At 39.5% G+C, this 27,851-nt stretch overlaps 3 protein-coding genes across 8 annotated transcripts; 1 reads left to right on the forward strand and 2 right to left on the reverse strand.

Annotated features, from left to right (window-relative positions):
• Window positions 1–1,242: 1,242 nt before the first annotated feature.
• sfrp2l (secreted frizzled-related protein 2 like) lies at window positions 1,243–15,089 on the reverse strand. Of its 2 annotated transcripts, none has more exon segments than NM_001386322.1 (4): window positions 1,243–2,239; window positions 5,124–5,204; window positions 7,999–8,486; window positions 14,966–15,089. In NM_001386322.1, coding segments are annotated over 3 exon segments (753 nt in total). In that variant the 5' UTR covers window positions 8,369–8,486; window positions 14,966–15,089; the 3' UTR covers window positions 1,243–1,937.
• sln (sarcolipin) lies at window positions 15,049–16,945 on the forward strand. The gene is made up of 2 exons (NM_001302745.1): window positions 15,049–15,098; window positions 16,603–16,945. The coding sequence occupies exon 2, from the start codon at window positions 16,636–16,638 to the stop codon at window positions 16,735–16,737; it is 102 nt and encodes a 33-aa protein (NP_001289674.1). The 5' UTR covers window positions 15,049–15,098; window positions 16,603–16,635; the 3' UTR covers window positions 16,738–16,945.
• kbtbd3 (kelch repeat and BTB (POZ) domain containing 3) lies at window positions 16,888–27,517 on the reverse strand. Of its 5 annotated transcripts, none has more exons than XM_073924149.1 (4): window positions 27,355–27,517; window positions 25,316–25,513; window positions 24,498–24,663; window positions 16,888–20,940 (listed from the first exon to the last, which is right to left on the reverse strand). In XM_073924149.1, the coding sequence occupies exons 2-4, from the start codon at window positions 25,492–25,494 to the stop codon at window positions 19,498–19,500; spliced, it is 1,788 nt and encodes a 595-aa protein (XP_073780250.1). In that variant the 5' UTR covers window positions 25,495–25,513; window positions 27,355–27,517; the 3' UTR covers window positions 16,888–19,497. The 5 variants fall into 5 exon arrangements, with proteins under 5 accessions (XP_073780250.1, XP_001342878.1, XP_068069907.1 ...); XM_001342842.6 differs by having other exon boundaries at window positions 25,316–25,516; XM_068213806.1 differs by having other exon boundaries at window positions 25,316–25,537.
• Between the last annotated feature and the right edge of the window lie 334 nt (window positions 27,518–27,851).

Genomic DNA, 27,851 nt, shown 5'->3' on the forward strand with positions numbered 1-27,851 from the left:
AGATGACTACATGAGTGTACTGTCCCTTTAAGAAGATGACTACATGAGTGTTCTGTCCCTTTAAGAAGATGACTATATTAGTGCACTGTCCCTTTAAGAAGATGACTACATGAGTGCACTGTCCCTTTAAGAAGATGACTATATGAGTGTTCTGTCCCTTTAAGAAGATGACTATATTAGTGCACTGTCCCTTTAAGAAGATGACTACATGAGTGTACAGTCCCTTTAAGAAGATGACTACATGAGTGTACTGTCCCTTTAAGAAGATGACAACATGAGTGTACTGTCCCTTTAAGAAGATGACTATATTAGTGCACTGTCCCTTTAAGAAGATGACTACATGAGTGCACTGTCCCTTTAAGAAGATGACTACATGAGTGTACTGTCCCTTTAAGAAGATGACTACATGAGTGCACTGTCCCTTTAAGAAGATGACTACATGAGTGTACTGTCCCTTTAAGAAGATGACTACATGAGTGTACTGTCCCTTTAAGAAGATGACTACATGAGTGTACTGTCCCTTTAAGAAGATGACTACATGAGTGTTCTGTCCCTTTAAGAAGATGACTATATTAGTGCACTGTCCCTTTAAGAAGATGACTACATGAGTGCACTGTCCCTTTAAGAAGATGACTACATGAGTGTTCTGTCCCTTTAAGAAGATGACTACATGAGTGTACAGTCCCTTTAAGAAGATGACTACATGAGTGTTCTGTCCCTTTAAAAAGATGACAACATGAGTGTACTGTCCCTTTAAGAAGATGACAACATGAGTGTACTGTCCCTTTAAGAAGATGACAACATGAGTGTACTGTCCCTTTAAGAAGATGACAACATGAGTGTACTGTCCCTTTAAGAAGATGACTACATGAGTGTACTGTCCCTTTAAGAAGATGACTACATGAGTGTACTGTCCCTTTAAGAAGATGACTACATGAGTGTTCTGTCCCTTTAAGAAGATGACTATATTAGTGCACTGTCCCTTTAAGAAGATGACTACATGAGTGCACTGTCCCTTTAAGAAGATGACTACATGAGTGTTCTGTCCCTTTAAGAAGATGACTACATGAGTGTACAGTCCCTTTAAGAAGATGACTACATGAGTGTTCTGTCCCTTTAAAAAGATGACAACATGAGTGTACTGTCCCTTTAAGAAGATGACAACATGAGTGTACTGTCCCTTTAAGAAGATGACAACATGAGTGTACTGTCCCTTTAAGAAGATGACAACATGAGTGTACTGTCCCTTTAAGAAGATGACTACATGAGTGCACTGTCCCTTTAAGAAGATGACTATATTAGTGCACTGTCCCTTTAAGAAGATGACAACATGAGTGTACTGTCCCTTTAAGAAGATGACTACATGAGTGTACTGTCCCTTTAAGAAGATGACTACATGAGTGTACTGTCCCTTTAAGAAGATGACTACATGAGTGTTCTGTCCCTTTAAGAAGATGACTATATTAGTGCACTGTCCCTTTAAGAAGATGACTACATGAGTGTACAGTCCCTTTAAAAAGATGACTACATGAGTGTACTGTCCCTTTAAGAAGATGACAACATGAGTGTACTGTCCCTTTAAGAAGATGACAACATGAGTGTACTGTCCCTTTAAGAAGATGACTACATGAGTGCACTGTCCCTTTAAGAAGATGACTATATTAGTGCACTGTCCCTTTAAGAAGATGACAACATGAGTGTACTGTCCCTTTAAGAAGATGACTACATGAGTGTTCTGTCCCTTTAAGAAGATGACAACATGAGTGCACTGTCCCTTTAAGAAGATGACTATATTATGGCAGAATGTATATATTTTGCGTGTACTGCCCCTTTAAGAACATGACTATATAAGTGTACTGTCCCTTTAATGTGGGTGTTGCCTGAAGTTTATATATCTGAGTGTACTGTCTCTTTAAGAAGGTGTTGTTCTCCTGCACTCAGCACTGTGTCTTCAGCAGAGTCCTGATGAGTTTCTTCAGTGTTTTCTCGTCTCGTGTCCAGCGCAGGATTCTGTGTATCTGCATGCGTCCGCTGTGTGTGTGCCCCAGGATGATGTAGGTGCTGGTCAGGGGCCCGTCCAGAGCAGGACAGGAGCAGTGGAGGGCCTGGGGCAGCCAGAGCACCCTAAGCTCCAGCGCAGCCTGGGGATCCTGCTGGCGGAGCACTCGACTGCGACCCTCTGGGAATACACGGAGGTCGGAGCCAATCACTGAGCAGGAGCCCACCCGCAGCCGGACCACTGCATACACACACACACACACACACACACACGCGTGCACATTTAGTGAACACACTGCAATGAAGTCTGCAGCAATATTAAAAATACTCCACAAAATTTTGTGACAATTCGGCGATGGCAAAATGCTGGAGGGTCTGATAAGAATAAAAAATCAGCCTTAATACGCAGGTCTGTTAGTTAGTTCTGTTAGCTGGGCACTATTTTCAGGTGCTGTATAATATCACTCCTCCACTTGCAGTCATGGTACAGCAGCAAAAACCTTGATTGAACACCTGTGCTTGTTGTCTAGTGGCTATAATTACACACTGCACCTTTAAAAGATGCTTATGGGGTTATGGGGTGTGGAGTTTCCCAAACAATGACGTAACTCTGAGCTCAACTATCATGGCACGCTGCATTGTTTGGGAAAAGAGTGATGTAGTGACGAGTGTTTCCCAAACGCATAGTTTCTGTCGCAGATCCTTCGCTTGAACCACGTTATTTATAACGTAAAACGCTCATAACGACACTCTAAACTGGGTGGAGTAACAACTTCTTCAGAAAAGAACCCATCATTTATAGTGCAAATGATATTGTTTTACACACACACACACATTTAAAATAAAACCCAATATTAGATTTGGTAGAAACACGCACTGGCTCTCCATATTAGCTGAAATATATGGCACATACAGGGCCTGTCTGCTTTACAAATATGAGTGAGAATGACATATCATAATCTAAAACATAAAACCACTTACAAAAGCTCACACGCATTCTAATATCATAAATAAATCATATAAATAAATAAATAAATAATGAAGCCATTTATCAAGAAATGACATTTAATAATTATTATGTAATAGAAATGAAAAAATCATACTTTAATAATAATATTAATCGTATTGATGATGATGATGATGATGATGATTATTGTTCATTCATTCATTCATTCATTTTCTTGTCGGCTTAGTCCCTTTTTAATCCGGGGTCGCCACAGCAGAATGAACCGCCAACTTATCCAGCAAGTTTTTACGCAGCAGATGCCCTTCCAGCCGCAACCCATCTCTGGGAAACATCCACACACTCATTCACACACACACACACACACTCATACGCTACGGACAATTTAGCCTACCCAATACACCTGTACCGCATGTGTTTGGACTGTGGGGGAAACCGGAGCACCCGGAGGAAACCCACAAGAAGGCAGGGAGAACATGCAAACTCCACACAGATACACCAACTGAGCCAAGTTTCGAACCAGCAACCCAGCGACCTTCTTGCTGTGAGGCGACAGCACTACCTACTGCGCCACTGCCTCACCTTTATTATTATTGCTTTTAATATTATTATTAAGTATGAAGTTGTTTATTTGTTTATTTTTTAAAGTCTACTTTTACAATGACACAGCAGAAAGTTCCAGCCAGCAGGCCCATGTCATATACAGTACAGATACCTAATAAATAACCTGCTATAAACGAAAAGAATTAACATAAGTTAAAAATACCCCGACATATAACACAACTATAGGTTATTAGCACCTTCCCCACTATGGGTTATTTCAGCCTAATGCATTGGGTTGTATAGTTTAATTGGGTTATTTTGATTAAATATTATTTCTTTCCATTCTGGTATCACTATTACTACTGTTCATTTTAGAATTAAAATGTCCACAATACAGTACATTTGAACCTCATCCAAACGCTTCTAAAAGATGGTCCTGGATGGCGAAGCGGATCTAAAAATCACGACACGGAGAGGTCATTTGATAAAAAATAACAATATTATTGCGATATCCGCTTGTTAAGTGAGACGTCACGTGAAGCGGCTTCCGGGTCCAAGCGCTCTATTCAACTGACTGGGGAGACTCATGAAATGGTAACAATAAACGTTTACAAAGCCATTTAATACTTTCAAAAGTCACGATCACAGTATATATGTCCATGCCTAATATCCAATGGCCAGAAAGTGATAATTTTTTTTATAAATTGATAAATTTTTGGTATTTGTTATGCAGCAAGCCCAGAGATTGTTGTGTACACTATGACTTTATATACAATTAACTTTAATGTGTGATAAGAATAAAACGTGAACATAAACGAATGATTTCTCCACTCAAATGAATGGACCCGGAAACAGTATACATACGTCACAAACACGTCATCACTTAACAAGCGGATAGCAATAAAACAGCATTGTGCACGCATGTTAACAGCTGTTTTGGGTCAGTTCTCTCAGCCAAATCTGTTGATTGTTGAAACTCAAATATTTAACCCAACTGGTTGAGTTAATTATAAATAAAGGGTAGAAATAACCCAACACAGCACCAAATATGTTTAACTCAACCATTGGGTTAAATAAATAACTCAACGTTTTTAGAGTGTGTGCTTTTTGTTTTCACAAGCTTTGGAGACGCAACATATATTCCGCTTTTAAATAACAGGTCACCTATAGCTTTCGTCATGAGGCTGCGTTCAAAATGACATCAATGTCTTTAAAGTGCACTGCGAAGGGAGCACAAAAAAGATCGCTAAAACTGAACTAAAAACAGTTTGAAAGCAAACTACAGCTAAGAGAGATGAGCTTAATGCTTTATTCCTTTTCATAATTCCAACTTTGTAAATGAATAGCGCATAGGGGGGATAAGTGGGAATAGAACACAGCCAGGACCTTTGTTTTGAACTACAGCTCCAGAGGTGTAGCTGCGAGTGCTCAAGTTTGCGACACAGTTTGTGAATGTTCGTTGGAGCAACGGATTTGGGAAACGGCAAATCAACAAACTGTGCTTGTAATGATGGAACTTGTGACCTTAGTTGGCGAACAATAGTTTTGGTAAACAAATCACAGCATCTACAAAAATCTACACACACACACACACACACACAATTGGACAGTTTCTCACCGAACTGAGCCGTGCAGAACTCCTGCAGGATCTCTCGCTCTCCGTCTCCGTCTGCACTACAGGCCTCACAGATCTCAGAGCCTTCAAAAACAGTGAAATAGTTTTGCTAATTCATCAGCTGCTTTCTGTGTGAATATATACAGTTGTGTAGTTTGGGTGTTTCCCAGTACTGGGTTGCAGCAGGAAGGGCATTCACTCATTCATTTTCCTCCGGCTTAGTCCCTATATTCATCAGGGGTCGCCACAGTGGAAAGAACCGCCAACTTATCCAGCACATGTTTTATGAAGCGGATGGCTGGAAAGGCATCTGCTGTGTGAAATATATGCTGGAATAGTTGGTGGTTCATTCCGCTGTGGCGACCACTGATGAATATAGGGACTAAGCCGAAAGAAAATGAGTGAACAAAAATAAATGAAGCCAACAATATGACCCAACGTTGTGTTAATACAACCCAGCATTATTGGAGTGCAGTAAACAGACTGATCACAAGCACAAGCTCTGCTTACTCCCTGATTTATCAGTGGCCGCAGGGCATAGACAGTATAGGCAAATGCTGAGGGCGCCGTACATCCAGGGGGCGCCAGAAATGAGGGAAGAAAAAAAAAGTTGCTTCCACTATTCCTAAAACTATGGTATTACTTCAGAAAGGAATAAACACACATTAATTAATCTGCATAGTGCAAAGCCTACTACTACTACTACTACTACTACTACTACTACTACTAATAATAATAATAATAATAATAATAATAATAATAATAATAATTTCGCCTAACAATATAAACACATCTGCATTCACTTTCTTTTGTGTAAAAATTAATGTCCAGTAATATTTTGATGAGAGACATCGGAGAGATTGACTATGCCTGTGTCCGCAGTGTGAGTCTTCTGTGTGAGAATAAACATTACTGATGGTGAGTGAGTGGCAGCATATATATATCTGCTCTACATGCTGAATATGCAGGAGAGAATCTGATAATGACTCATATTTGATTTGAAAACAGTCTATTTATATGTAGTCAATGACAGAGTGCAAGAGTACGTGTGGAGCATGATTAATCATCTCATAATTCATTTAGAAATGATTCAGAATTATGCATATTGATGTATTCTGATGTCATCACTGTCTTTAGCAGTGGACCAGTCCCATGGCCTCTTCTCAAAAACCCCATTTATTGATAATATTTGTTATAAATAAACATATACAAATATTTAGATTTATTTTAAATAAAAGTGTTATAATTATTATTATTATGCGATTAATATTCTAAATAAATAACAGAAATGTAACTGTAACTCAAAGACACAACTGGAGTGATACGCTAAGATCATTGAGGAAGTCCTTTGCAGGAGTAGCCTATTCATTTAATTCAGTTTCTGTGTGGAGTTTGCATGTTCTCCCCGTGTTGGCGTGGGTTTCCTCCAGGTGCTCCGGTTTCCCCCACAGTCCAAACACATGCGCTATAGGGGAACTGATCTACTAAACTGGCTGTAGTGTATGAGTGTGTGTATGGGTGTTTCCCAGTACTGGGTTGCAGCTGGAAGGGCATCCACTGTGTAAAACATATGCTGGAATAGTTGACGATTCATTCTGCTGTGGCGACCTGAGATAAATAAAGAGACTAAGCCGAAAAGAAAATGAGTGATTGAATGAGAATTATGGTATCTGCTGTGTTTTAGACCGACTCATTCATTGTTTTTGACTCATACATTTTTTGTGGTTCTTTTGTTGAACATAAAAGAAGATATTTTGAAGAATGTCGGAAAATGGTAGCCTCTGACATCCATAGTAGAAAAAACTAAAAATAATAATAGTATGGGAGTCAGTATGTGGTTTCCCCCATTCTTCAAAGTATCTTCTTTCGTGTTCAACAAAGGAAAAAGATGTAAAAAGAAGTGGAGGGTGAGGGTAAATAAAATATTAATTTTGGGGTGAACTCTACATCATTTTATGTTTAGCCCCGAATTGCAGCTCTTTTGTGGTGAGTTGATATGATCCAGTAGCATCTATTTCCATTGCAACTTCCCCCACACGAGACAAGTGTTCCTCAATCTTTGAGCTAAAACCACATGTCATTCAGTCATAAAATTCCCACTCTTCAGTGTTAAATAAGTTAATTAACAGCTTTGTTATGACATTACAGGACAGTAAAACACAACAGTGCAACATCTTATTAAGAATTAAAGTGAATCAAATAAAATATGAGCAATCAGACCATTAAAATCCAAACAAAAAATCTGAATATTTGGTTGTTTTTTTATTATCTATGTTGATTAATCTTCATATTTTGCTAGGGTCAGATTCACCTGATTTAGATTTTTTTGACTTGTCGAATATGCCAGTTAACCTATTTTTTTTTCATGAAATTGCTTGACTTTTTCTGATTTAGGGCTATGAACATGCAATCTCGCATCTCATCTCATAAAGCATCTCATAATGCTTTACAGCGACCTTTTCCACTAGCTTATGGAGCCTAAAGGGGACACAGTTGCAAACACGTCTCTCTGAGTATTTTGAATGTACATTTGCGTTGTTTAGATATCAGAATCTATAAGACAAAGCTAATACGTTTCTTATATGTACACTAGCAGTGGAATTTACTGCTACAGGGCGCCATATTGGTTAGTGCCTGTATCGAGTGGTCGCCACAGCGGAATGAACCGTCAGTTTCTTCACAATAGCATGGTAAAAAAGGGGTCAAAGAGGATGCAAAAACCCTTAAAGGCTACTGGAGCATTCATTAACAAAGAGTTGTGAAGTAGCCTACACTTTATACCCACTTCGGTCTCTGAGAGGTCTTCACAGCGGAATGAATCACCAATTACTTTATTATAGTTTGGTTAATGAAAAAATGTCTACTAATGAAGTGTTACCTGTGGGCGCGAGGGTGGTGGGGGCCCTGAGCGGGTCTATCTCCCCGGGGATGCAGAGCTCGGGTCCGTCGGTAAACCGGCTGCAGTTGAACATCTCCGGCCAGGGGAAGCCGAACGCGCTCATGACGGGCGCACAGGCGTCCCGCACCGCCACGCAGAGATTCCTGCACGGGCTCACCGGAGTCGGGACCTCCGGTAAACACACTGGCGCGAACAGCGAGCAGAGGAAGCGGCGCGTGTCCCGGTGGCAGCGCTTCCCGATCAGCGGCACCCAGGCGGCGGACTGCTGCTGCGCCTCCCGCGCGCTCTGGTGCTCCAGCAGGTTCGGCAGCCGCATCTCCCGGTAACCGATGCCAAAGCACAGCACCATGGTGTTCGGTACCGGCTTACACACCGAGCGTGCGCTGCCGAACTCCACCGCCGCGATGCCATCAGACACCGGGAGCGCGCTGAGATCTGCACCGGGAATATCATCTTCATCATCAGCGCTGGAGAAGCGGAGGAACACACACACAAACACACACACACGCAGAAAATGCTGATTCAACATGATAGACATGCACACACACACGATCAAACACTTCTGACTGAGTGTGTGTGTGTGTGTGTGTGTCCACATCCTGTGAATCAGACGGTTTATTACCGGTAGTAAAACTCTTCAGAAGTGTGTGTGAAGTTTGGGTTCTGGCGAGCTCTGCGATACAATTTAACTCGTTCAGTTTTCGTTTTGTCTTATTTATTTTAAATTGTACATTTCTTGTTCTACATTTTTTAAATCACTCTTAAACATATATTAATCCATTCTTTCTAAATTAGCCTGTTATTTAGGCTTTATTGCTTTATTTCGGAAAAACGCTCTTAAAAAGATAAATCCTAAAACAACAGAAATAAACAACAGAACAAAGCAAAACAAAAAGAGAGAAAATAAATATATATATATATATATATATATATATATATATATATATATATATATATATATATATATATATATATATATATATATATATATATATATGCCAGGGGTAATATATTACAATATCACACAGTCCGCTGGGTATAGAAAAAAGACTGTAAGATTCACACAGTGTTGTTGATTTTAAAGCTTTAACATTGCTGGATTGTATCCAAATATCATTTCAAATCTTTACAATAAATAAGAAACAGGCTTTACTGACTAAAATTCGCATTTGTGTATACAAACTTTGCTAGTAAAATAAACAGATTTATTAGAAAATGTATTTTACTTTATCAACATAAAAACCAAATAAAACATCCTGTACACGAAAACACATTGAGTTATTTATTTAACCCAATGGATGAGTTAAACATATTTGGTGCTTTGTTGGGTTATTAGAACCTTTATGAGGTATATTTATTTAATAACTCAACCAGCTGGGTTAAATATTTGAATTTCAACAGTCAACTGATTTAACTGACAAACGGCTGTATTGAGTACTGTGTTAAAATAGTTAAAATACCCCAACATATAACCCAACTATAGGTTATTATAGCACCTTCCCAACTATGGGTTATTTTATTCAATGCATTGGGTTATATAATTGAGTGAAGCTGCTGGATCTACAGCACACAGTTCAGTGTCTACAATACATTTTAACCATATCCAAACGCTTCTAAAAGATTTGGATGGTGAAACGGATGTAAAAACACGACAGGGAGAGGAAATTGATAAACAATAACAACAACATTATTGCATTATAGCTTAAATAAACTTTATAACGCAAAAACAGCATTACACACGCATATTAATGCAGCTGTGCTGTGTCAGTTAAATCAGTTGACTGTTGAAATTCAAATATTTAAACCAGCTGTTTGAGTTATAATATAATTAACCTAATAAAGGGTAAAAATAACCCAACAAAGCACCAAATATTTAACTCAACCATTGAGTTAAATAAATAACTCAACGTTTTTAGAGTGAAACAAAGAAGAATTATCTAAAAGACAGAGGCACATATAAATAAACAGATTTTTTTTTTCAGAAAAAAAAATCTTAGCATGGGCTCATTCCCAAAAAGAGGATCGACAGATTCATCTATTATTCCACAAAAGGAACTAGGGGATCCTCCTGAGGAAGCATTTTTATATAAACATTCACCGGATAAACTTGATGGAGCATTTTGAAGGAGACCTCTTTAACCTTGTTTGTGATTAAGAATGTGTTGGGTAAAGAGCACACGATCTGCCAAGGAATATCATGAAATAAATGATTCCAGTGAAAAATGACGTGAGGAATAGAGGTTTTTTCCTTCTGAAAAAGATGGCGAATCTTTCTATTTCTAAGACAAGGGTTAAGCATGAAACTAATTTTTCCATTCACTGTTTTCCAAGCATTAATCAACGGAGGGGAGAACAGAATCAGGAGGGTTTTTAAAAGGGCAATAGCTCGAATTGCATCCACATGGCTAACTCTCATGAGGTTATAGGAATTACTACATAACTACTTAAAAGTTTACAAACTAAGCAAATAAATAATCAGGAATGGCGTTTCATAATAAATGTAAACGTAACTGAAAATAATAAATCATACAAAACAGTCCACCAAGCAAACATTAGAGCAGACCTCCAGCTGATGAGCGAATAAACAACCGAGGATCAGAATCACAGCACTATTATAGAAGAACATCAGTAGCAACATTTGTTTTTAAATGCAATAGTTTTGTATTTGCATTCACCATGACCTCTGTAGAAATGGTGCAAAACTTAAATTAAATTAATCAACATTTACCTTTTTCAAACACAGTTTTAAAAGTGATGTTAAATCTTTGTCACAAACATTATGATGTGAATGAAAATGTGTTGCCCAAATTAAATTGACGTTTGTTGAACTGGACTTGGCTACTGATCTGCTGTTAATGTTGTTTTTGGTGAGGAAACACACAACAACATTTCTGATGACTCATCCTGCACTCAGGGGTGTGTTTATGCAAATACTGTCCAATCAGCTGGGGCGGAGATTTCAGGGCTCTGATGTAAACCTCAGGGGCGTTTTATTATTTATAACTAAAATTTGTACATGTTTGTGTTCTTTGTTTACACGACAACTGATATGTAGTGTTTTTGAAGGTTATTGAAAACTACTTCTAAAATGCACATTTTAATTTGAAGTAAAACAGAAAACATCGGTGATGATCATCTTCTTTAGTATTTTCATGTTTCACATGAGGCCACTAGATGGAGACACTGAACATCTGTCACTGAAAGCAAACTTCCACAGAGTCAGGGTCAATATGTGTTTGATTTTCAGGACATGAATATTAATATTGAATGGAAGTGTCTGACAAATGCATTAATGCAACATTTCGGACAGGAGAAAGGCCATATTTAAATTTAAATTACATTAGCAACCCCAGTGCTGCTCAATTCTCAATTCTGATTGGCTGATGAGCATTCTTGTTTGTGATAAAGTGTGCTTTCTGCACATGTGTAACATAACAGTGTGTGTGTGTGTGTGTGTGTGTGTGTGTGTGTGTGTGTGTGTGTAAAATCCCCATCAATTACCACTCATATATCAGCCCCTATGTAGTGAAATGCAGCAAAAGTCAGTACACTCTAAACAATTCTGTTTTTAACCCAATATTGGGTCAAATATGGACAAACACAACTGTTGAGTTGAAAACTGTAATTAAATTTAACAAAATAAATGAAGGGGTGGCACGGTGGCGTAGTAGTTAGCACTGTGGCCTCACAGCAAGAAGGTCTCTGGTTTGAGTCCCGGCTGGGTCAGTTGGTGTTTCTGTGTGGAGTTTGCATGTTCTCCCCGTGTTGGTGTGGGTTTCCTCCGGGTGCTCCGGTTTCCCCCACAGTCCAAACACATGCGCTATAGGGGAACTGATCAACTACACTGACCGTAGTGTATGAGTGTGTGAATGAGTGTGTGTGGGTGTTTCCCAGGAAGGGCATCCGCAGTGTAAAACATATGCTGGAATAGTTGGCGGTTCATGCCGCTGTGGTGACCTCTGATGAATAAAGGGACATGAACAATACATGAACTCAATGATGTGTTTGTCTGTATTTGACCCAACGTTGTGTTAAAACAACCCAGCATTTTCTTTAGAGTGCAGTAAACAGACTGACCACAAACAAAAGCTCTCTCTCTCTCTCTCTCTCTCTCACCTTGAACTTTCGGTGACTATATTTAACACACAAACACAATCCTGAAAGTGGTGATCTGCTTAAAGCCTGTCAGCAGCTCCATGTCTGTATACAGACATGCTTCATCACACGCTGGAGCTTCATTTAAAGGGGCAGTTCACACAAAAATGAAGATTTACTCAACATTTACTCTCCCTTCACTGTGTTCTAAACCTGTTTGAGTTACTTTCTTCTGTTCAGCACAAAAGAAGATATTTTGAAGAATGTTGGGAAGTGGTTATATATTGGGAAAGGGTTATCATCATTACATTAAAGTATTTCATTTGTTTTTAGAAAACACCACAGAAGAAATCAGTTTTACAATATTAATTACATATTAGTTACTTTACCTTTCATGTCAAGCCATCTAAAATGTAGTTTGTGTGAATGTGCACACATTTCAAGTAACTTTTAAAATGATTGTTTACATTTTATTGATCAGTGGCGCAGTGGTTAGCGATGTGGCCTCACAGCAAGAAGGGCGCGTCACAGTTCAAACACAAGCGCTATAGGGGAATGGATGAACTAAATTAGCTGTAGTGTATGAGTGTGTGTGAGAGAATGAGTGTGTATGGGGATTACTGGGGTGCAGCGAGAATAATTCTATGTTGGTGGTTCATTCCGCTGTGGCAACCCTTGATGATTATAGGGACTAAGCCAAAAACAAAATTAATAAATGAACTTTTTTATATTAAAGTCGAAGATTATTGTAGTGTTGCCCTTTTCTTTTATACATTTTTAATTGCATAAATAAACAAATATGACTACCCCCCCCCCTAAAAAACTAATAAATCATAATTAATTGCAAAAATATATATTAAAAAATATTATTAATTTAAAAATTACAATTAAAAATAATAATAATAATAAAATTAAAAGATTCAATATTAGGTGTATTTTGGATGTTTTTTTCTAGGCTTAAAATAAAAAAAAGTTTTATAATCTCAAAATTGACAAATACATTAAAAATGTGTTTAATTTTTGCAGTTTTTTTTCAATTCAAAGAATCTTTTACTGTAAAGTGTTATGTCTTGTTTGTTTATATGTATATAGTCATTGTTTATAATTGTTTTTTAATTAAATAGAGGCAGATATAGAGCCGGGACTTGAACTCAGATCACTGTGAGCACCTTTAATGTTAATGCCGACACACTAATTAGGATATTAGCACAACTATACAATCATTGCTTGAAAGAGATGTGTGTGTGTGTGTGTGTGTGTGGTTATTTCTCCAGTAATGTGATCTGTCTGACCTAATTTACCAGCTGCTGGATTTCACAGCTGCTCTATTAACAATGAACTGCTGTTGCCATGATATAACCATCATATGAGCCCAGAAACATAACTCCAGAGCCGGAGCTTTACTGATGTATGATTTATGAGTTAATTCAGGACTCCAACGGGTAAACAAAAGGAGAAACATCCAGATCTGTCGCATGTTTTGGCTGATCTGGAGTCAAATTGGTGGATTACTTATCAAATGTAATCTGTTTACAAATTACGTAGCAAAGTTTGTAGTCGGTAATGTAATCTGTTAGACTGAACACTTATGGTAATGTAATCGGACTACTTTTGGATTACATTTATGCTAACGTAATCTAACTGCTTTTGTGTGACATTTAGATTACTTTGATTACACAATTATGGTAATGTAATCTCACTACTTATGGATTACTTTTAGATTACTTTTATTACACTATTATGATAATGTAATCTGACTACATTTGGAGTACATTTATTACACATTTATGTTAATATACTCTCACTACTTTTGGATTACATTTAGATTATGTTCGTTATACATTTATGGTAATGTAATCTCACTACTTTCGGATTACTTGTTTACACATTCATGGTAATGTATTCTCACTACTTATGGGTTACATTTAGATTATTTTTATTACAATATTATGGTAATATAATCTATTACTTTTGGATTACATTTAGATTACTTTTATTACATGTATGCTAATGTAATCTGACTACATTTGGATTGTTTTAACATTATTTTTATTACTCATTTATTTTAATCTGATCTTACTACTTTTGGATTAAATTTATGCTAATGTAATCTTACTCCTTTTGGATTACATTTAGATTACTTTTATCACATTTATGCTGTATACAATAAAAACAGGTTAAAAATCCAAGTACTGAGGCACCAATGTAAAACCAGCTCTCCATATTGTTAATTAAAAGCTTGGCCAAAAATATTTGTCTTTAAATGTTCTTTAATAAGTTTAACTGATCCCAGAGGTGTTATATTATTATGAATTAGTTACTTATAATTAAATTTTTAAATATGACATTGTTACATGTATTTCATTAAAGCCTAGTCCTGATTACAGTATTGAAAAGTTGAGAGTAATTTCATCATGACATCAAATATTTCATCTAAACAATAAGTGCAAATGACAATATATGCAAAATTGTCAACAATATATTGCCATTTCCCAGTGATGGGCATCCGCTGTGTAAAACATATGCTGGAATAGTAGGTGGTTCATTCCAACGTGATGATCCCTGATTAATTTTGGGGACAACTTGTTTAATCCACTCAAATTTGTATTAGCTAATAAGTTAACTTAATTCCTTCATGTTGTCCCAACACAAATTGTGTGTAACCCAACATTTTTAGCATGTAATTTAGAGTGATTACAAATACTTGATTTTGTAATCCAGATTACATATAACCCACTACTCTCCTGTTACTTCCACCAGAAGACAATAGAGCCGCAGAATAACCCTGATCCACAGAGACTCTCATATCTCAGTCAATCCCTCAATAAACCCAGCAGCTGATGTTAAATACCTGTGACATCACCATCCTCTGGTCCAATCCACTCGTTTCTGTCCAGCACCACTGCTTTAAGAGCCCAGAGATGTAGAAAAAGCACACAGAGACTTTAAAATCATCTGAAACACACAGAGACGACGCAGAGCAGGTAAGAAGATCCACACCATTCACCACAGCGACTCACTGAATCACCTGCAGAGAGATTCATTCAGTGCTTTGAGTGTTTAAATGCATCTTGGAATTCCAGACGACTCACCTGAACGAATCAATACATCACATCACACAAAACACTCTTTCTTTGATCAAACATGTTTAGAATGCTCTTTATGAACAAGTGTGCTTAGTTTGATTTAGTGTTGAAGTTTTTAAATCATTTGGAGATGAGTTTAAATAGGAAAAAACTACCAAATTAATGAATACCATAGTAATTACTATAGTTTTTGAACTGTGCTATTGTAAACAGTAAAGTATAATACTTGTGGTGATTGTACAGTTGCTTTGATAACACAACTATAGTAACAAATCTGTTATGGTGATTCTACAGTTGCTATGGTAACACAACAGCTATAGTAACAAATCTGTCATGATGATTCTACAGTTGCTATGGTAATACAACTATAGTTACAAATCTGTTGTGGTGATGCTACAGTTGATATGGTAGCACATCAACTATAGTAACAAATCTGTTGTTGTGATTCTACAGTTGCTATGGTAACACAACAACAATAATAACAAATCTATTGTGGTGACTCTATAGTTGCTATGGTAACAACAAGACTAGTAACAAATCTGTCGTGATGATTCTACAGTTGCTATGGTAACAGCAACTATAGTAACAAATCTGTTGTGATGATTCTATAGTTGCTATGGTAACACTACACCTATAGTAACAAATCTTTTGAGGTGATTCTATAGTTTCTATGGTAACACAACAACTACAGTAATGAATCTGTTGTGGTGATTCTATAGTTGCTATGGTAACAAAACAACTATAGTAACGAATCTGTTGTGGTGATTCTATAGTTGCTATGGTAACACAACAGCTATAGTAACAAATCTGTTGAGGTGATTCTATAGTTGCTATGGTAACACAACAGCTATAGTAGCAAATCTGTTGTGGGGATTTTTACAGTTGCTATGGTAACACAACAACTATAGCAATGTAAACAAATGATTACCTTTTGTGTACAAGTAGATTTCTACAACTATAGAGTACACTATACTACAACATACCAGTTTACTGTAGTAAAAACTAAGGTAAACTACAGTACTTATTACAGTTTCATTATAGTTAATACTACAGTATGCTGGTGAATGAGTTAAAGCATTGTCGATACAGTACTATAATATAAACAGTCTAATAGACTTGACTATAATATATTCTAAAAGCACAACAGTATTTACAATAAATTACTATTGTTTTTTTCGTGTGTGTGTGTGTGTGTGAATGTGTGAGTTCTGTATGTGTGTGTGTGTGTGTGTGTGACAATAGCTAACCTGATGATGGAATTGTGTTTGAAACTCAAGCCTAGAACAGACAGATGATCGGCTTAATTTCCTAGTGGCCGACATACTGCTCTATTTTTCCATCTCTATCCCTCTCTCTCTGCGTGTGTGTATGTGTGTGTGTGTGTGTGTCTGTGTCCCTGAAGGTTGATCTCGTGCTCCAGCTGCTGTGTGTCTGCATGATGGAGCGATCCACACAGGAGCTCTTCCTGAACTTCATGATTGTTCTGATCACCGTTCTGCTGATGTGGTTACTGGTCAAGCAGTATCAGGACTCATGAGGGAGAGAAGAGCCTGCATCTTCATCATCATCTTCATCTGTGAGGACGGTCTTGCAGGAGCTCACAGTCCAGATGATCCAACAGTTTGTGTTCATGGATTGTGGTCATAATGATCTGAAGGTCAAACACTCATCCTGCCAGACAAAAGAGTCCAGATGTCCTGATTTAGGACAGATTTATTTGCATCAATAAACTCTTTGGCAATGCACCGGCATGTGGTTGTGTTTTACAGCATGCACTTACACAAATACACATTCCAACAATGCCGAATTTCAATCGGAAATGACTAATACCGATCAGAACTCACTGATCACCTCATCAACACATTTATAGAGTGAAGGTCTACTTTAGTGAGCGCTGCCTTGCGGTTCCATCGCAGAGAGGCTATAAGTCACTTTCCAGAACCTTCTCAGTCACTGTTCCTCACTGGTCAAATCGGACAGAGCGTTAGTGAATAACTATTGATTGTTTTTCTTTTAACGTTTCACTGAAACATCTTATCCCTGTCTCTTTTAATCTTGTTTATGTAAAGCACTTTGAATCGCCACTCTGTATGAAATAAACTTGCCTTGCCGCGTTCATACCAAGCATGAAGATATCGATGAATATATGGTTCTAAAGATTGTCCACAGTGTTAAAGAATATTATGGTTCACACCGCAACTACAACGATAAAGATACAGAGGATCCTTTTTGTTTTTATTCCACTGCACTGACTATGATTACGAAATTCAGATGGATTACACGAGCTGGATTCACTGGTCAGATGCACTAGCAGCACACTGAAGATGCCTGCTGGTCACAAGGGGTTAACGCTGAACGAAAAGCAAACTCTTAAAAATAAACTGACTGTCATGATTTGTCAGTGTAGAGGCAGGTATATTTATTAGGGGTGTCAAAACTATTGTATTTTCAATGCACCAGGAGATGATTCAGTATCAGTTTAGTAATAGATCTTAACCGGTGTTGAGCTCATTTATCTCTTATGTACCATGTCGTGATTGCTTACTTTGGCGAGGGCGGCAACAACGAGTAATTAAAACGCAGACATGAGCATATCTACAGAACGAGTTCTCTCTAGCATCGAACAGCGTTGCAGTGGCTGCTCTTCAGCGTACAGCTGCTTGATGAACAGCGCTGACTGTTACAGCCAATCACAGCCTGTTCTGTTGAGCGTGCAAACACCAATGACCAATCACAGGTGTTTAAGAACTCCCTTGACAGTGCTGAAATGATTATTCATAGTGTTATTATTGTTTATATTTGTGTATTTGCTCTACATGCTCCTGTCGTCTTGACTTGACTTTTGTTTAAGATGTAAGAAGCCTGTTTTCTTTGAGCAGGAAACATTACAGGTACAGTTCTTATGTCTGACTGCTTACATTAAAAGTAGTGCAGGCGAAGATTAATCGTGATTAACTGCACACAAAATAAAAGTTTGTTTCGACAATGTAAGTACTGTATGTATGTATGTTTACTAAATATATTTATTATGCATATGCGATAGAAACAAAGCTATACGCAACAATTTTGTTACATATATTTGAATGTATATACAGTTAGTATCACATACATATTTTTTAAAGCTAAATATAAATAAACATTTTCTCAAATATATGCATGCATGCGTGTATTTTTATATACATAGTAAATATACACAGTACGCACACTAAAATCATGTCAAAGCAAGCTTTTAATATGAATGTGATTAATGTTTGCTCGGCACTAATTAAACGACAAACTCGTATTCTTGTGTTGTGAAGCAAAATTACAAAATGTGTATGAAAAAGCATCGTCAGTGCACTGTGATACCGCATTGAACAGAATCGATGACATGATAATCATAACAAGGCCCACACAGAATCTGCACGCGAAGAAAAGATTTCCAGCAGAATTACGCAGACTTTTAGCCCATCATTAATTCTGTTTATTAACTTGAATAAATGTGTGTAAATTTATATTTATTCAGTTTTTAAACTAATACCAGTAATATTATTGACTATTGCGAAAATGTAAACATAATTTATTTACAATTCAGTTTGTATAGTAATATTATCTGTTTTTTAGTAGCTATTTCATATGAGAGACTTGCTTTGCTTACCAAATAAAGTGAATCTAATTGGATTTGCATTTTAAACATTAAATAAAAGTTAAAAATACAATATTTTTTATTTCACATATTAACGTTTTAGGGGCGAGGCAGTGGCGCAGTGGGTAGTGCTGTCGCCTCACAGCAAGAAGGTCGCTGGTTCGAACCTAGGCTCAGTTGGCGTTTCTGTGTGGAGTTTGCATGTTCTCCCTGCCTTTGCCTGGGTTTCCTCCGGGTGCTCTGGTTTCCCCCACAGTCCAAACACATGCGGTATAGGTGAATTGGGTAGGCTAAATTGTCTGTAGTGTATGAGTGTGTATGTGAATGTGTGTGTGGATCTCTCCTAGAGATGGGTTGCGGCTGGAAGGGCATCCGCTGCGTAAAAAACTTGCTGGATAAGTTGGCGGTTCATTCCGCTGTGGTGACTCCAGATTAATAAAGAGACTAAGCCGACAAGAAAATGAATAAATGAATGAATATTAAGGTTTTAGTTATGATACTCCCAAAATAATTCCACAGAAATCCGCAGATTTTTACCAAAATTCTCAGCAAAAATAGCAAAAAACATCCGCAGATTCCGTCTGGCAATAATCATAACCAGTGTATATCCAGTGCAAATTCACACCCCTAATACTTATATTTACCTTTATCATGCTTTGTTTGAACAGGCCTTTACTCTTCAGCGCCCCCTGTGGCTGATGAGTGCCAGGGGTCTCGATAGCGGCTGAAGTTCAGCACCTGACAGTGAAACTCAGTCAGAGCTCGCGGCATCGGAGAAACCTCCTGCCATTCAGAGCGACTACTATCATAAACCTGCACCTCATCCGAGATCTCGTCCGGAGAATAATCTCCACCCAGAATAAAGATCTTCCCCCGGACGCCGACCGCAGCTGCGTTAAACCCCGCACACTCGAACGAGCCCTCGCCCTTCCACACGCCCTCATCCGCACAGAAGCTGTACACCTTATAGGTTGATAAATCGCAGAGGTACAGCGTTTCATTAACACACACCGATTTCACAAGCCTCGCGTGGAAGAATTGACCAAATTCCGCCACTAGGTGGCTCCACTGATCCGCAACTGCATCATAACGGAAAAAACAATCCAACAAAGGATTAAATGCGTCAGAAAACTCCACCTCAGATCCGAGAGCGTAAATAACGTTTCCACACACACTTGCTTCCGGAAAATATATTCCTTTAGGAAGAGGGCTAACGGAAATCCACTCGCGCATCAAAGGATCGTAATAGTCCACATCCACAATGCTCGGAACATTCCGTGAGCTGCGCGGTTTTCCTCCGATTACGTACAAGCGTTGAAGAGCGACGACGCATGTGTGCATGGTGCGAGTGTGGCGCATGCGCGGCGCTGGCGTAAAGCTGTGCGCAATCGGACAGTAGCACCAAAATTCGTCCGTAGCTTCGTGATGAGGCGATGAAATGTGCGTGCGAATAGATCTCGGACAATCGCTGTGACATCCACCACTTATGAAGAGTTTCTCTGCAAAGCTAGTCATAACTGATCCCGGTAGCTCTAAAATCCGCATGGCGTCCTCTGGAAGCGGCGTCCAGCGGTCTGACACAATCTCATAGCAGAACGTGTGACGCATGCTTTCTTCAGTTTTGTGGACGAATATATACGTGGATGTCGTTGACACGCGAGCATCTGTGAATAACCCGCTGAACTGCTGTGTTTGTGCTAGCGCATGTGTTAGCATGTTCCTGCATTCGTCGGTTAGCATGTCGCTTTGTGCTGCGTTCTCCAGCGTGGCAATGGGAATGTGGTGCAGTCGGACGCATGCTAGCAGCTGCTGCATCAGGCTAGTGCGCGTCGACGGGTCATGTTTCACCCAGCAGAGCAGCGCCTGCAGGACGGTTTCTTCATCAGGAACGCGGAGCTCGTCAGACAGCAGGACGCGCTCCAGAACCGGCGACGGCAGCTCCAGGAACTCCACGCTGCAGGATACCGTCTGGAAGTTCTGCGTGATGAAGTCGATGGCGCCGCGCAGCAGCTGTGTCGAACCGTATCCCTCCGCCAGCTCCAGCAGATGCAGACAGTTGGACACATCCAGAGACTCCAGCAGGAAGTCACTGCAGGAGCGCAACAGGAAGTCCACCTGCGAGAATGGACGAGATTACAGGATGGACTGGTTTCACTATAGATTCTGTGTTATTGACCTTATTCCGCAGTGAGGAAGTGTGCGATTGTTTCAGAACTTCCGATTCAGTTTCCAATAGAAGGAAAGACTCGGAATATTAATCGATCAAACTACTTGCTCAACAGATGAGCGTGTTCATGACTAAACATCAAGCAGCAGGAATTAAAATCTAAAAATCTATACAAGTGAATGAGAGTGGAAGTCTCCAGCTAACAAGATTCCGATGGCTGCGCCCGCTGGTGCATGAGGAATAAATCAACACGTTTCATTGGACTGATTTCTATAGTTTATGGTAAAGATTAAAATCACTGTTTAACGCAACTTCATGCTTAAAATAAAAGTTGTAGCAATGACATAGTTTAACCAATAGGTGGCGACAATAAGCCATCAAAACTGTGTCACTGAATAATTCCTCAGAAATGACACAGCTAGCAATAAACATGACTTTCTTTGAGTTATTGATTCATCAACTGAACTGAACAAAGAAAATAAATGTGATGTTACTGCTGTACAAGATTAAAATGTTGGCGTCACGGTGGCGCAGTGGTTAGCACTGTCGCCTTATGCCTGGTTCAGACTGCATGATTTTATCCCCGATTTTGGCCAGTGGCGCAAAATGCGGAGGCCTCCCTGCAGGGATCACTGACGGGCCCCCTGATGATTGGGGGGTGTGACAACACGGGGAAGTGATCACAAATTAAGGAGCGGGGAAGGGAGGCAGGGTGGAGTGACAACGCGTGGAAGCCTTCACAAACTGAGAATCAGAATGAAGTAGTCCACCGCTTAAAACACAGACCTGTGAACTTTGGTTCCGACCACAGTTGTTCCCAAGAGTTTGATTATTGCGGTTGCTGGATTTTCAATTATTAAAAATCGCAACGACGCAGGGCCCCCTAATCACGTAGGGCCCCCCCCGCGGTGCGTGCCCATCCGCTACACCACTGGTTTTGGCTCGCCGACAGGGTTCGAAAAATCACAGACAAATGGCTGAAATCACAGGCAAATCGCTGCTCGTGCACGTGAGCGACAATCACACAGTGTGAACGATCTAAGACGCGATCTGAGAGAATCGCCGATGAGTCGCCGATGCCTGTGAGATATTTGGCGTGCTGAATATCTGGAGCTGAAGCTGATTCAAATCATGCCGTGTGAATTGAGTTTTACTGAAAATAACATCAGCAATCGCTTACAGCCAATGAGAGTGCAGCTTTCACTTCCTGTGTGTGTGTGTGTGTGTGTGTGTGTGTGTGTGTGTGTGTGTGTGTGCGTATACCTGCAGGCCAGCGGGAGGCTGGGGGAGAAGTTAAAAGCGTTTATCTTCGATTTATTTGGACCCACGAAATGGAGGTTTGACAGGACTCAGGAGCAACCGTGTCTGTTTGACGTTTCATACAGAAAGAAAATAGTTTATTATTAACGTTGAGGAGAAATGGCTAATTCCCTTCAAACCCAGGTGAGCAAATCTGTACATGTTCTACCCCATTAAAGGCTTCTCTCTCATTATGTAGTTAATAACAAAAGATATACGACGTGTTTTGGCTGTGAGACGTAGTTTGAACGAAGTTGTCGGCGATTCTTCCTATAGTAAAGTCATGCAGTGTGAATGTCCATGTCGCCGATCCATCTTGCAGTGTAAACAAAGCAGAGAAGAAACGCCAGCCCAGATAATCATGCAGTGTGAAAACATCTGTGACACGACTACTCTGAAAATCCTGCAGTCTGAACTCGGCATAACACGACTAGTTTCTGTTTATTTACTTTAATGTGAATTTGTTTTTGTTTTGGTTTTGATTATAATTTAATGTAAATTTGCCTTTTTATTTAATGGACCCCAGGAACAATAGTTGGTAGAGGCTAATGGGGATCTGAATAAACACTAAACAAGACAGCGATGAAGTTTAAACCATCTTAAGTCCTTGAAAGATTTTAATATTGGGATTTTGTAGAAATGTATGTAGAGTTTCTAAAGCTTTACTTGTTATTATATCATCATTGCATCAAGTTAAGAAATTAAAAGCTCATTTGTAATGCAGCGTCTACGGAGGTGGGACAGCAAATTTGACATTATTCTCTCTTCTGACTTTTTGACAACACTATCATTGAGTGTTCATTTATATTATCTGAGCAAATAACAATAGAAAACACCTGCGTGTGGTCGTCTCCCATTTTCAGTTGGTTCTACATTGTTCTCAAATTACCCATAAACACTGATCTTAAATACCAAACACTTCTGATTCAGGGCGCTATCATACACCCGGCGCAGTGTGGCGCAAGACGCGGCGCAATAGTCTTTTGGTAGTTTCAGCTTGGCTTAAGAGTGGTTTTGAGGCGTTGCGCTACGCTGTTTAAATAGCAAATGCATTAGCGCTCATTTGTGCGCTCATAGGCGTTCTGCTCTAAAAAGGAAGTGTTCTGAGGCGGACCGCTGGCGCGTCGCTATTTTGAGAAACTATAATAGATTTTAAAGTAGACCAAAACTAACCCGGTCTAAACTCCAGCGCAGAGTTGCGCCTCACTTACACACTGCTTAATACACACAAGAGAGCAATAGACAAATATCTTTACATATGAAAAAATTTAAATATTAAGGATATATATAGGATATAATAAGAATAGATATAGGATATAAATATAAAGGATTAAAATATTACAAAACATATTATTTTCTAGCCTACATAAATATGAAAAATCACTGTTTTTATGTCTTCTTCATCTCGGGAGGCTTTTTCAGTTCATTCATAACAATTTGCTTTTGTATAATGTTATTATTATTAGCAGTATTATTTATTATATCCATATTTATATTTGTTTTATTAAAAACAAGCTTAGATTTGTCCACCTGCAGGTTTTAGACCATATGGGGCACAGCATGTGTTTTAGGATATCACTCAGGTTTTTGAGCACACTTTGTAATTATTGTTCATTTATTGGTTTGCTGGAAATTAGAACTGAATTTAGAAATAGCTTTGAAACGAATATTTGCGCTTAAATTATTTATTTATAGGCTAATTGATGTCTGTGCGTAAAGGTTTCCCTATCCAAGAGCGAAAGTGAAAGTAGATCCATTATCTCTCATTGTCACGCAGTAGATGCTCTGTTTAACAGTTTTCTGTTAATAAACTGTGAACTGTTTGCTTATGAAATGCTCATTTTTCCACTTAGACTTACTTTGCGTCCTGTAAATAGTGAATGCGCTCTTGGCGTGACGCAGCTGGCTCTTAAAGGGAATGGGAGATGAGACTCTGATTGGTTTATTCTCAAAACACACCTATAACTCATTAAGAAAATAAACTCAACCCTTTTAGACCATGCGCAGAGGCGCAAGGCAGATTTCCCGTCCTTAAATGAGCAAAAACGCGTCCTGACACGCCCTGAAAGCGTTTGCGCCCTGCGTTTTGCGCTCTGCGCATGGACCGTCAAAATAGAGCCCGTAGTGTCGTCCTATGATGACCTATAAACTGGTTATTAATAATGCTGCCGTTTGCTGTGTTGTTTGTCGATTTGTTCAGTCTGACCTGCAGGAACGAGGCCATCTGAAACAGCATCTCCACGTTGTCTTCTCTGACTTCTATTTCACCAGAATACGCAAAATCCAGGAAGGTGTGGACGGCCTGAGCGGAGAGATTACTGAGGGTCACGGAGCCGTCGACACATTCACGCATGTCCAGCTCGAACATCGCCCTGAACACACATACACACACACACACACACACACACACACACACACACAAACACACACACACACACACACACGAACACACAGATGAAGAATATACAGATTCAGGAGCACAGATTCTCTCCTAAATAAAATAAAACATCTCAGTTCCCACATATACAGCAGCTCAGCTGTTTTCAACACTGATAATGGAAGCATCTCGATCCTCAGATCATGATATCAGACTGATTTCTGGAGGATCATATGACTCATCATGTTTAATAATAATAATAATAATAATAATGCTGAGGCGGCACGGTGGCTCAGTGGTTAGCACTGTGGCCCAACAGCAAGAAGGTCGCTGGTTTGAGTCCCGGCTGGGTCAGTTGGTGTTTCTGTGTGGAGTTTGCATGTTCTCCCCGTGTTGGCGTGGGTTTCCTGCGGGTGCTCCGGTTTCCCCCACAGTCCAAACACATGCGCTATAGGGGAACTGATCAACTACACTGGCCGTAGTGTACGAGTGTGTGTGTGAATGCGTGTGTATGGGTGTTTCCCAGCACTGGGTTGTGGCTGGAAGGGCATCCGCTATGTAAAACATATGCTGAAATAGTTGGCGGTTCATTCCACTGTGACGACCCCTGATAAATAAGAGGAAAATGAATGAATGATAATGCTGACCTGAAGAAGTGGCTGCAGGCGGCGAGCACACAGCGGTGGCAGAGCAGCGTCTCATCCTGAACATGAATACTGAAATCCAGGAGGAGCTTCCTCTGTCTGAACCCCTGGAGAACACTGATGATCTGCTGCCCCACACACTCACACCGCAGAAACACACACCGCTGCGGAGACACGGCCATCAGGAGACACACACACACACTGCTGGAGACACACACACACACACTGCTGGATAAACACATTCAGTCCAATGTAAAACACACACACACACACACACACACACACAACTGCTGGATAAACACATTCAGTCCAATGTAAAACACACACACACAGACAAACACACCTGCTGGAATACAATACACACTATTTCTAAAGCAGGTTACTGTTTATGTAAATATCTGCAAACACATTTTTATACAAGAAGTTTGTCTATATTTTAACACAGCTAAAAGACAAAAATAAACAAACAATAAAGATCTATTTTGGTACAAACTTGAGTAATTTCTACATCAAGTGCATTGCTGATTTTTAACTCAAGCTGAAATAATGTACACTCACCGGCCACTTTATTAGGTACACCTCTCCAACTGCCACTAATGCAAATTTGCATTAATGCACAAGGCAGCAGCTCACTGCATGTCGGCATGTAGACATGATCAAGAGGATCTGCAGCAGTTTAGAGCGAGCATCAGAATGGGGAAGAAAGGGGATTTAAGAGACTTTGAGCGTGGCATGGTTGTTGCTGCCAGACGGGCTGCTCTGAGTATTTCAGAAACTGCTGATCTACTGGGATTTTCACGCACAACCATCTCTAGGGTTTACAGAGAATGCTCCGACAAAGAGGAAATCTCCAGTGAGCAGCAGTTCTGTGGGCGCAAATGCCTTGTTGATGAGGCCAGAGGAGAATGGCCAGACTGGTTCCAGCTGATAGAAAGGCAACAGTAACTCAAATAAGCACTCGTTACAACCGAGCTCTGCAGAAGAGCATCTCTGAACACACAACACGTCCAACCTTGAGGCGGATGGGCTACAGCAGCAGAAGAGCACACCGGGTGCCGCTCCTGTCAGCTAAGAACAGGAAACTGAGGCTACAATTCACACAGACTCACCAAAACTGGACAATAGAAGATTGGAGAAACGTTGCTGCTCTGATGAGTCTCCATTTCTGCTGACACATTCGGATGCTCGGCTCAACAACATGAAAGCATGGATCATCCTGCCTTGTATCAGCGGTTCAGGCTGGTGGTGGTGGTGTAATGGTGTGGGGGAGATTTTCTTTGGGTCCATTAGTACCAATTGAGCATCAACGCCACAGCCTACCTGAGTATTGCTGCTGACCATGTCCATCCCTTTATGAGCACAGTGTCTCCATCTTCTGATGGCTACTTCCAGCAGGATAACGCAGCATGTCATGAAGCTCAATCATCTCAGACTGGTTTCTTGAACATGACGATGAGTTCACTGTACTCAAATGGCCTCCACAGTCACCAGAGCTCAATCCAATAGAGCAGCTTTGGGATGTGGTGGAACGGGAGATTGGCATCATGGATGTGCAGCCGACAAATCTGCAGCAACTGTGTGATGCTATCATGACAACATGGAGCAAAATCTCTGAGGAATATTTCCAGCAGCTTGATGAATCTCTGACACAAAGGATTAAGCAGATCTGAAGGCAAAAAGGGTCCGACCCGGCACTAGTGAGGTGTACCTAATAAAGTGGCCAGTGAGGGTGTATTTGTATTCTGTTGTTTTGGTTTAAGTGTTGCTATAATAACCTTGACTGAACAATATCAAAAGCACGTCAACAATTAATAAACAGCCTAATATTTGTTTATAAGACAGTGCTAACTTACACTACAGTCAACACATGAGCACCTCAGGGTGATGTTTAACTAAAAATATCTGTTTTCTCTCATGTAATAAATCCTCACTGTTTCAGAGGCTCAATAAAACACTTCAGTCATATTCTCAATATTATCGCTGTTATTCCTCCATGTGTGCGCTGTGTTCAGTGTTGAACAGTGTAAACAGAGCTGAAATACCTGATCAGACCGTCATTCAGAGCTCAAACATCGCCATGGTCTCCTGCTCTTCGCTTTACAGAACATAAATGACTCTTTATGAAGGAAAATACTCCAAATCTGAGACACAAATATGACTGAAACGGGCGCTTCAGCACTGATGACAGCGCTCCAGCTCTACTGCGCATGCGCACAAGAACGCGCCGTGACGCGCACGTAAGGCGAGCTAAAAGGTGTTTTTTTTTTTTTTTTAAATAAAATTTTCATTTAAGCATTTAATTGCTACTGCTATTTGAGCTTATAAAGAAAACTATTTATAAATAATTATTAAATAATTTAAAAATAACTAAATGGTTCACATGAAGGCATCTCAAAGTCGAATGAATGAAATCAATTGTAAATACTTTAACAAAAAAAACTAAATAAACACTGAAATTAATGAATGTAAATATTGTATAAAAAAAGTTACCTGTGCAGATCCCATCTCAGTTTCTTCCAACGAGCACTTAATCAAAATA

This window comes from Danio rerio, chromosome 15 (assembly GCF_049306965.1).
Source record: "Danio rerio strain Tuebingen ecotype United States chromosome 15, GRCz12tu, whole genome shotgun sequence".
NCBI lineage: Eukaryota > Metazoa > Chordata > Actinopteri > Cypriniformes > Danionidae > Danio > Danio rerio.

Bases quoted from the DNA above. Each gene is read 5' to 3' on its own strand.
- sln (NM_001302745.1), top strand. From the start codon at position 16,636: ATGATGGAGCGATCCACACAGGAGCTCTTCCTGAACTTCATGATTGTT.
- kbtbd3 (XM_073924148.1), bottom strand. From the start codon at position 25,554: ATGTGTTTATCCAGCAGTGTGTGTGTGTGTGTCTCCAGCAGTGTGTGT. The intron at 24,664-25,315 runs GTCAGCATTATC...ATGTGTGTTCAG, and splicing joins GCCTGCAGCCACTTCTTCAG to GGCGATGTTCGAGCTGGACA. The intron at 20,941-24,497 runs GTCAGACTGAAC...CCATTCTCGCAG, and splicing joins AGATGGCCTCGTTCCTGCAG to GTGGACTTCCTGTTGCGCTC.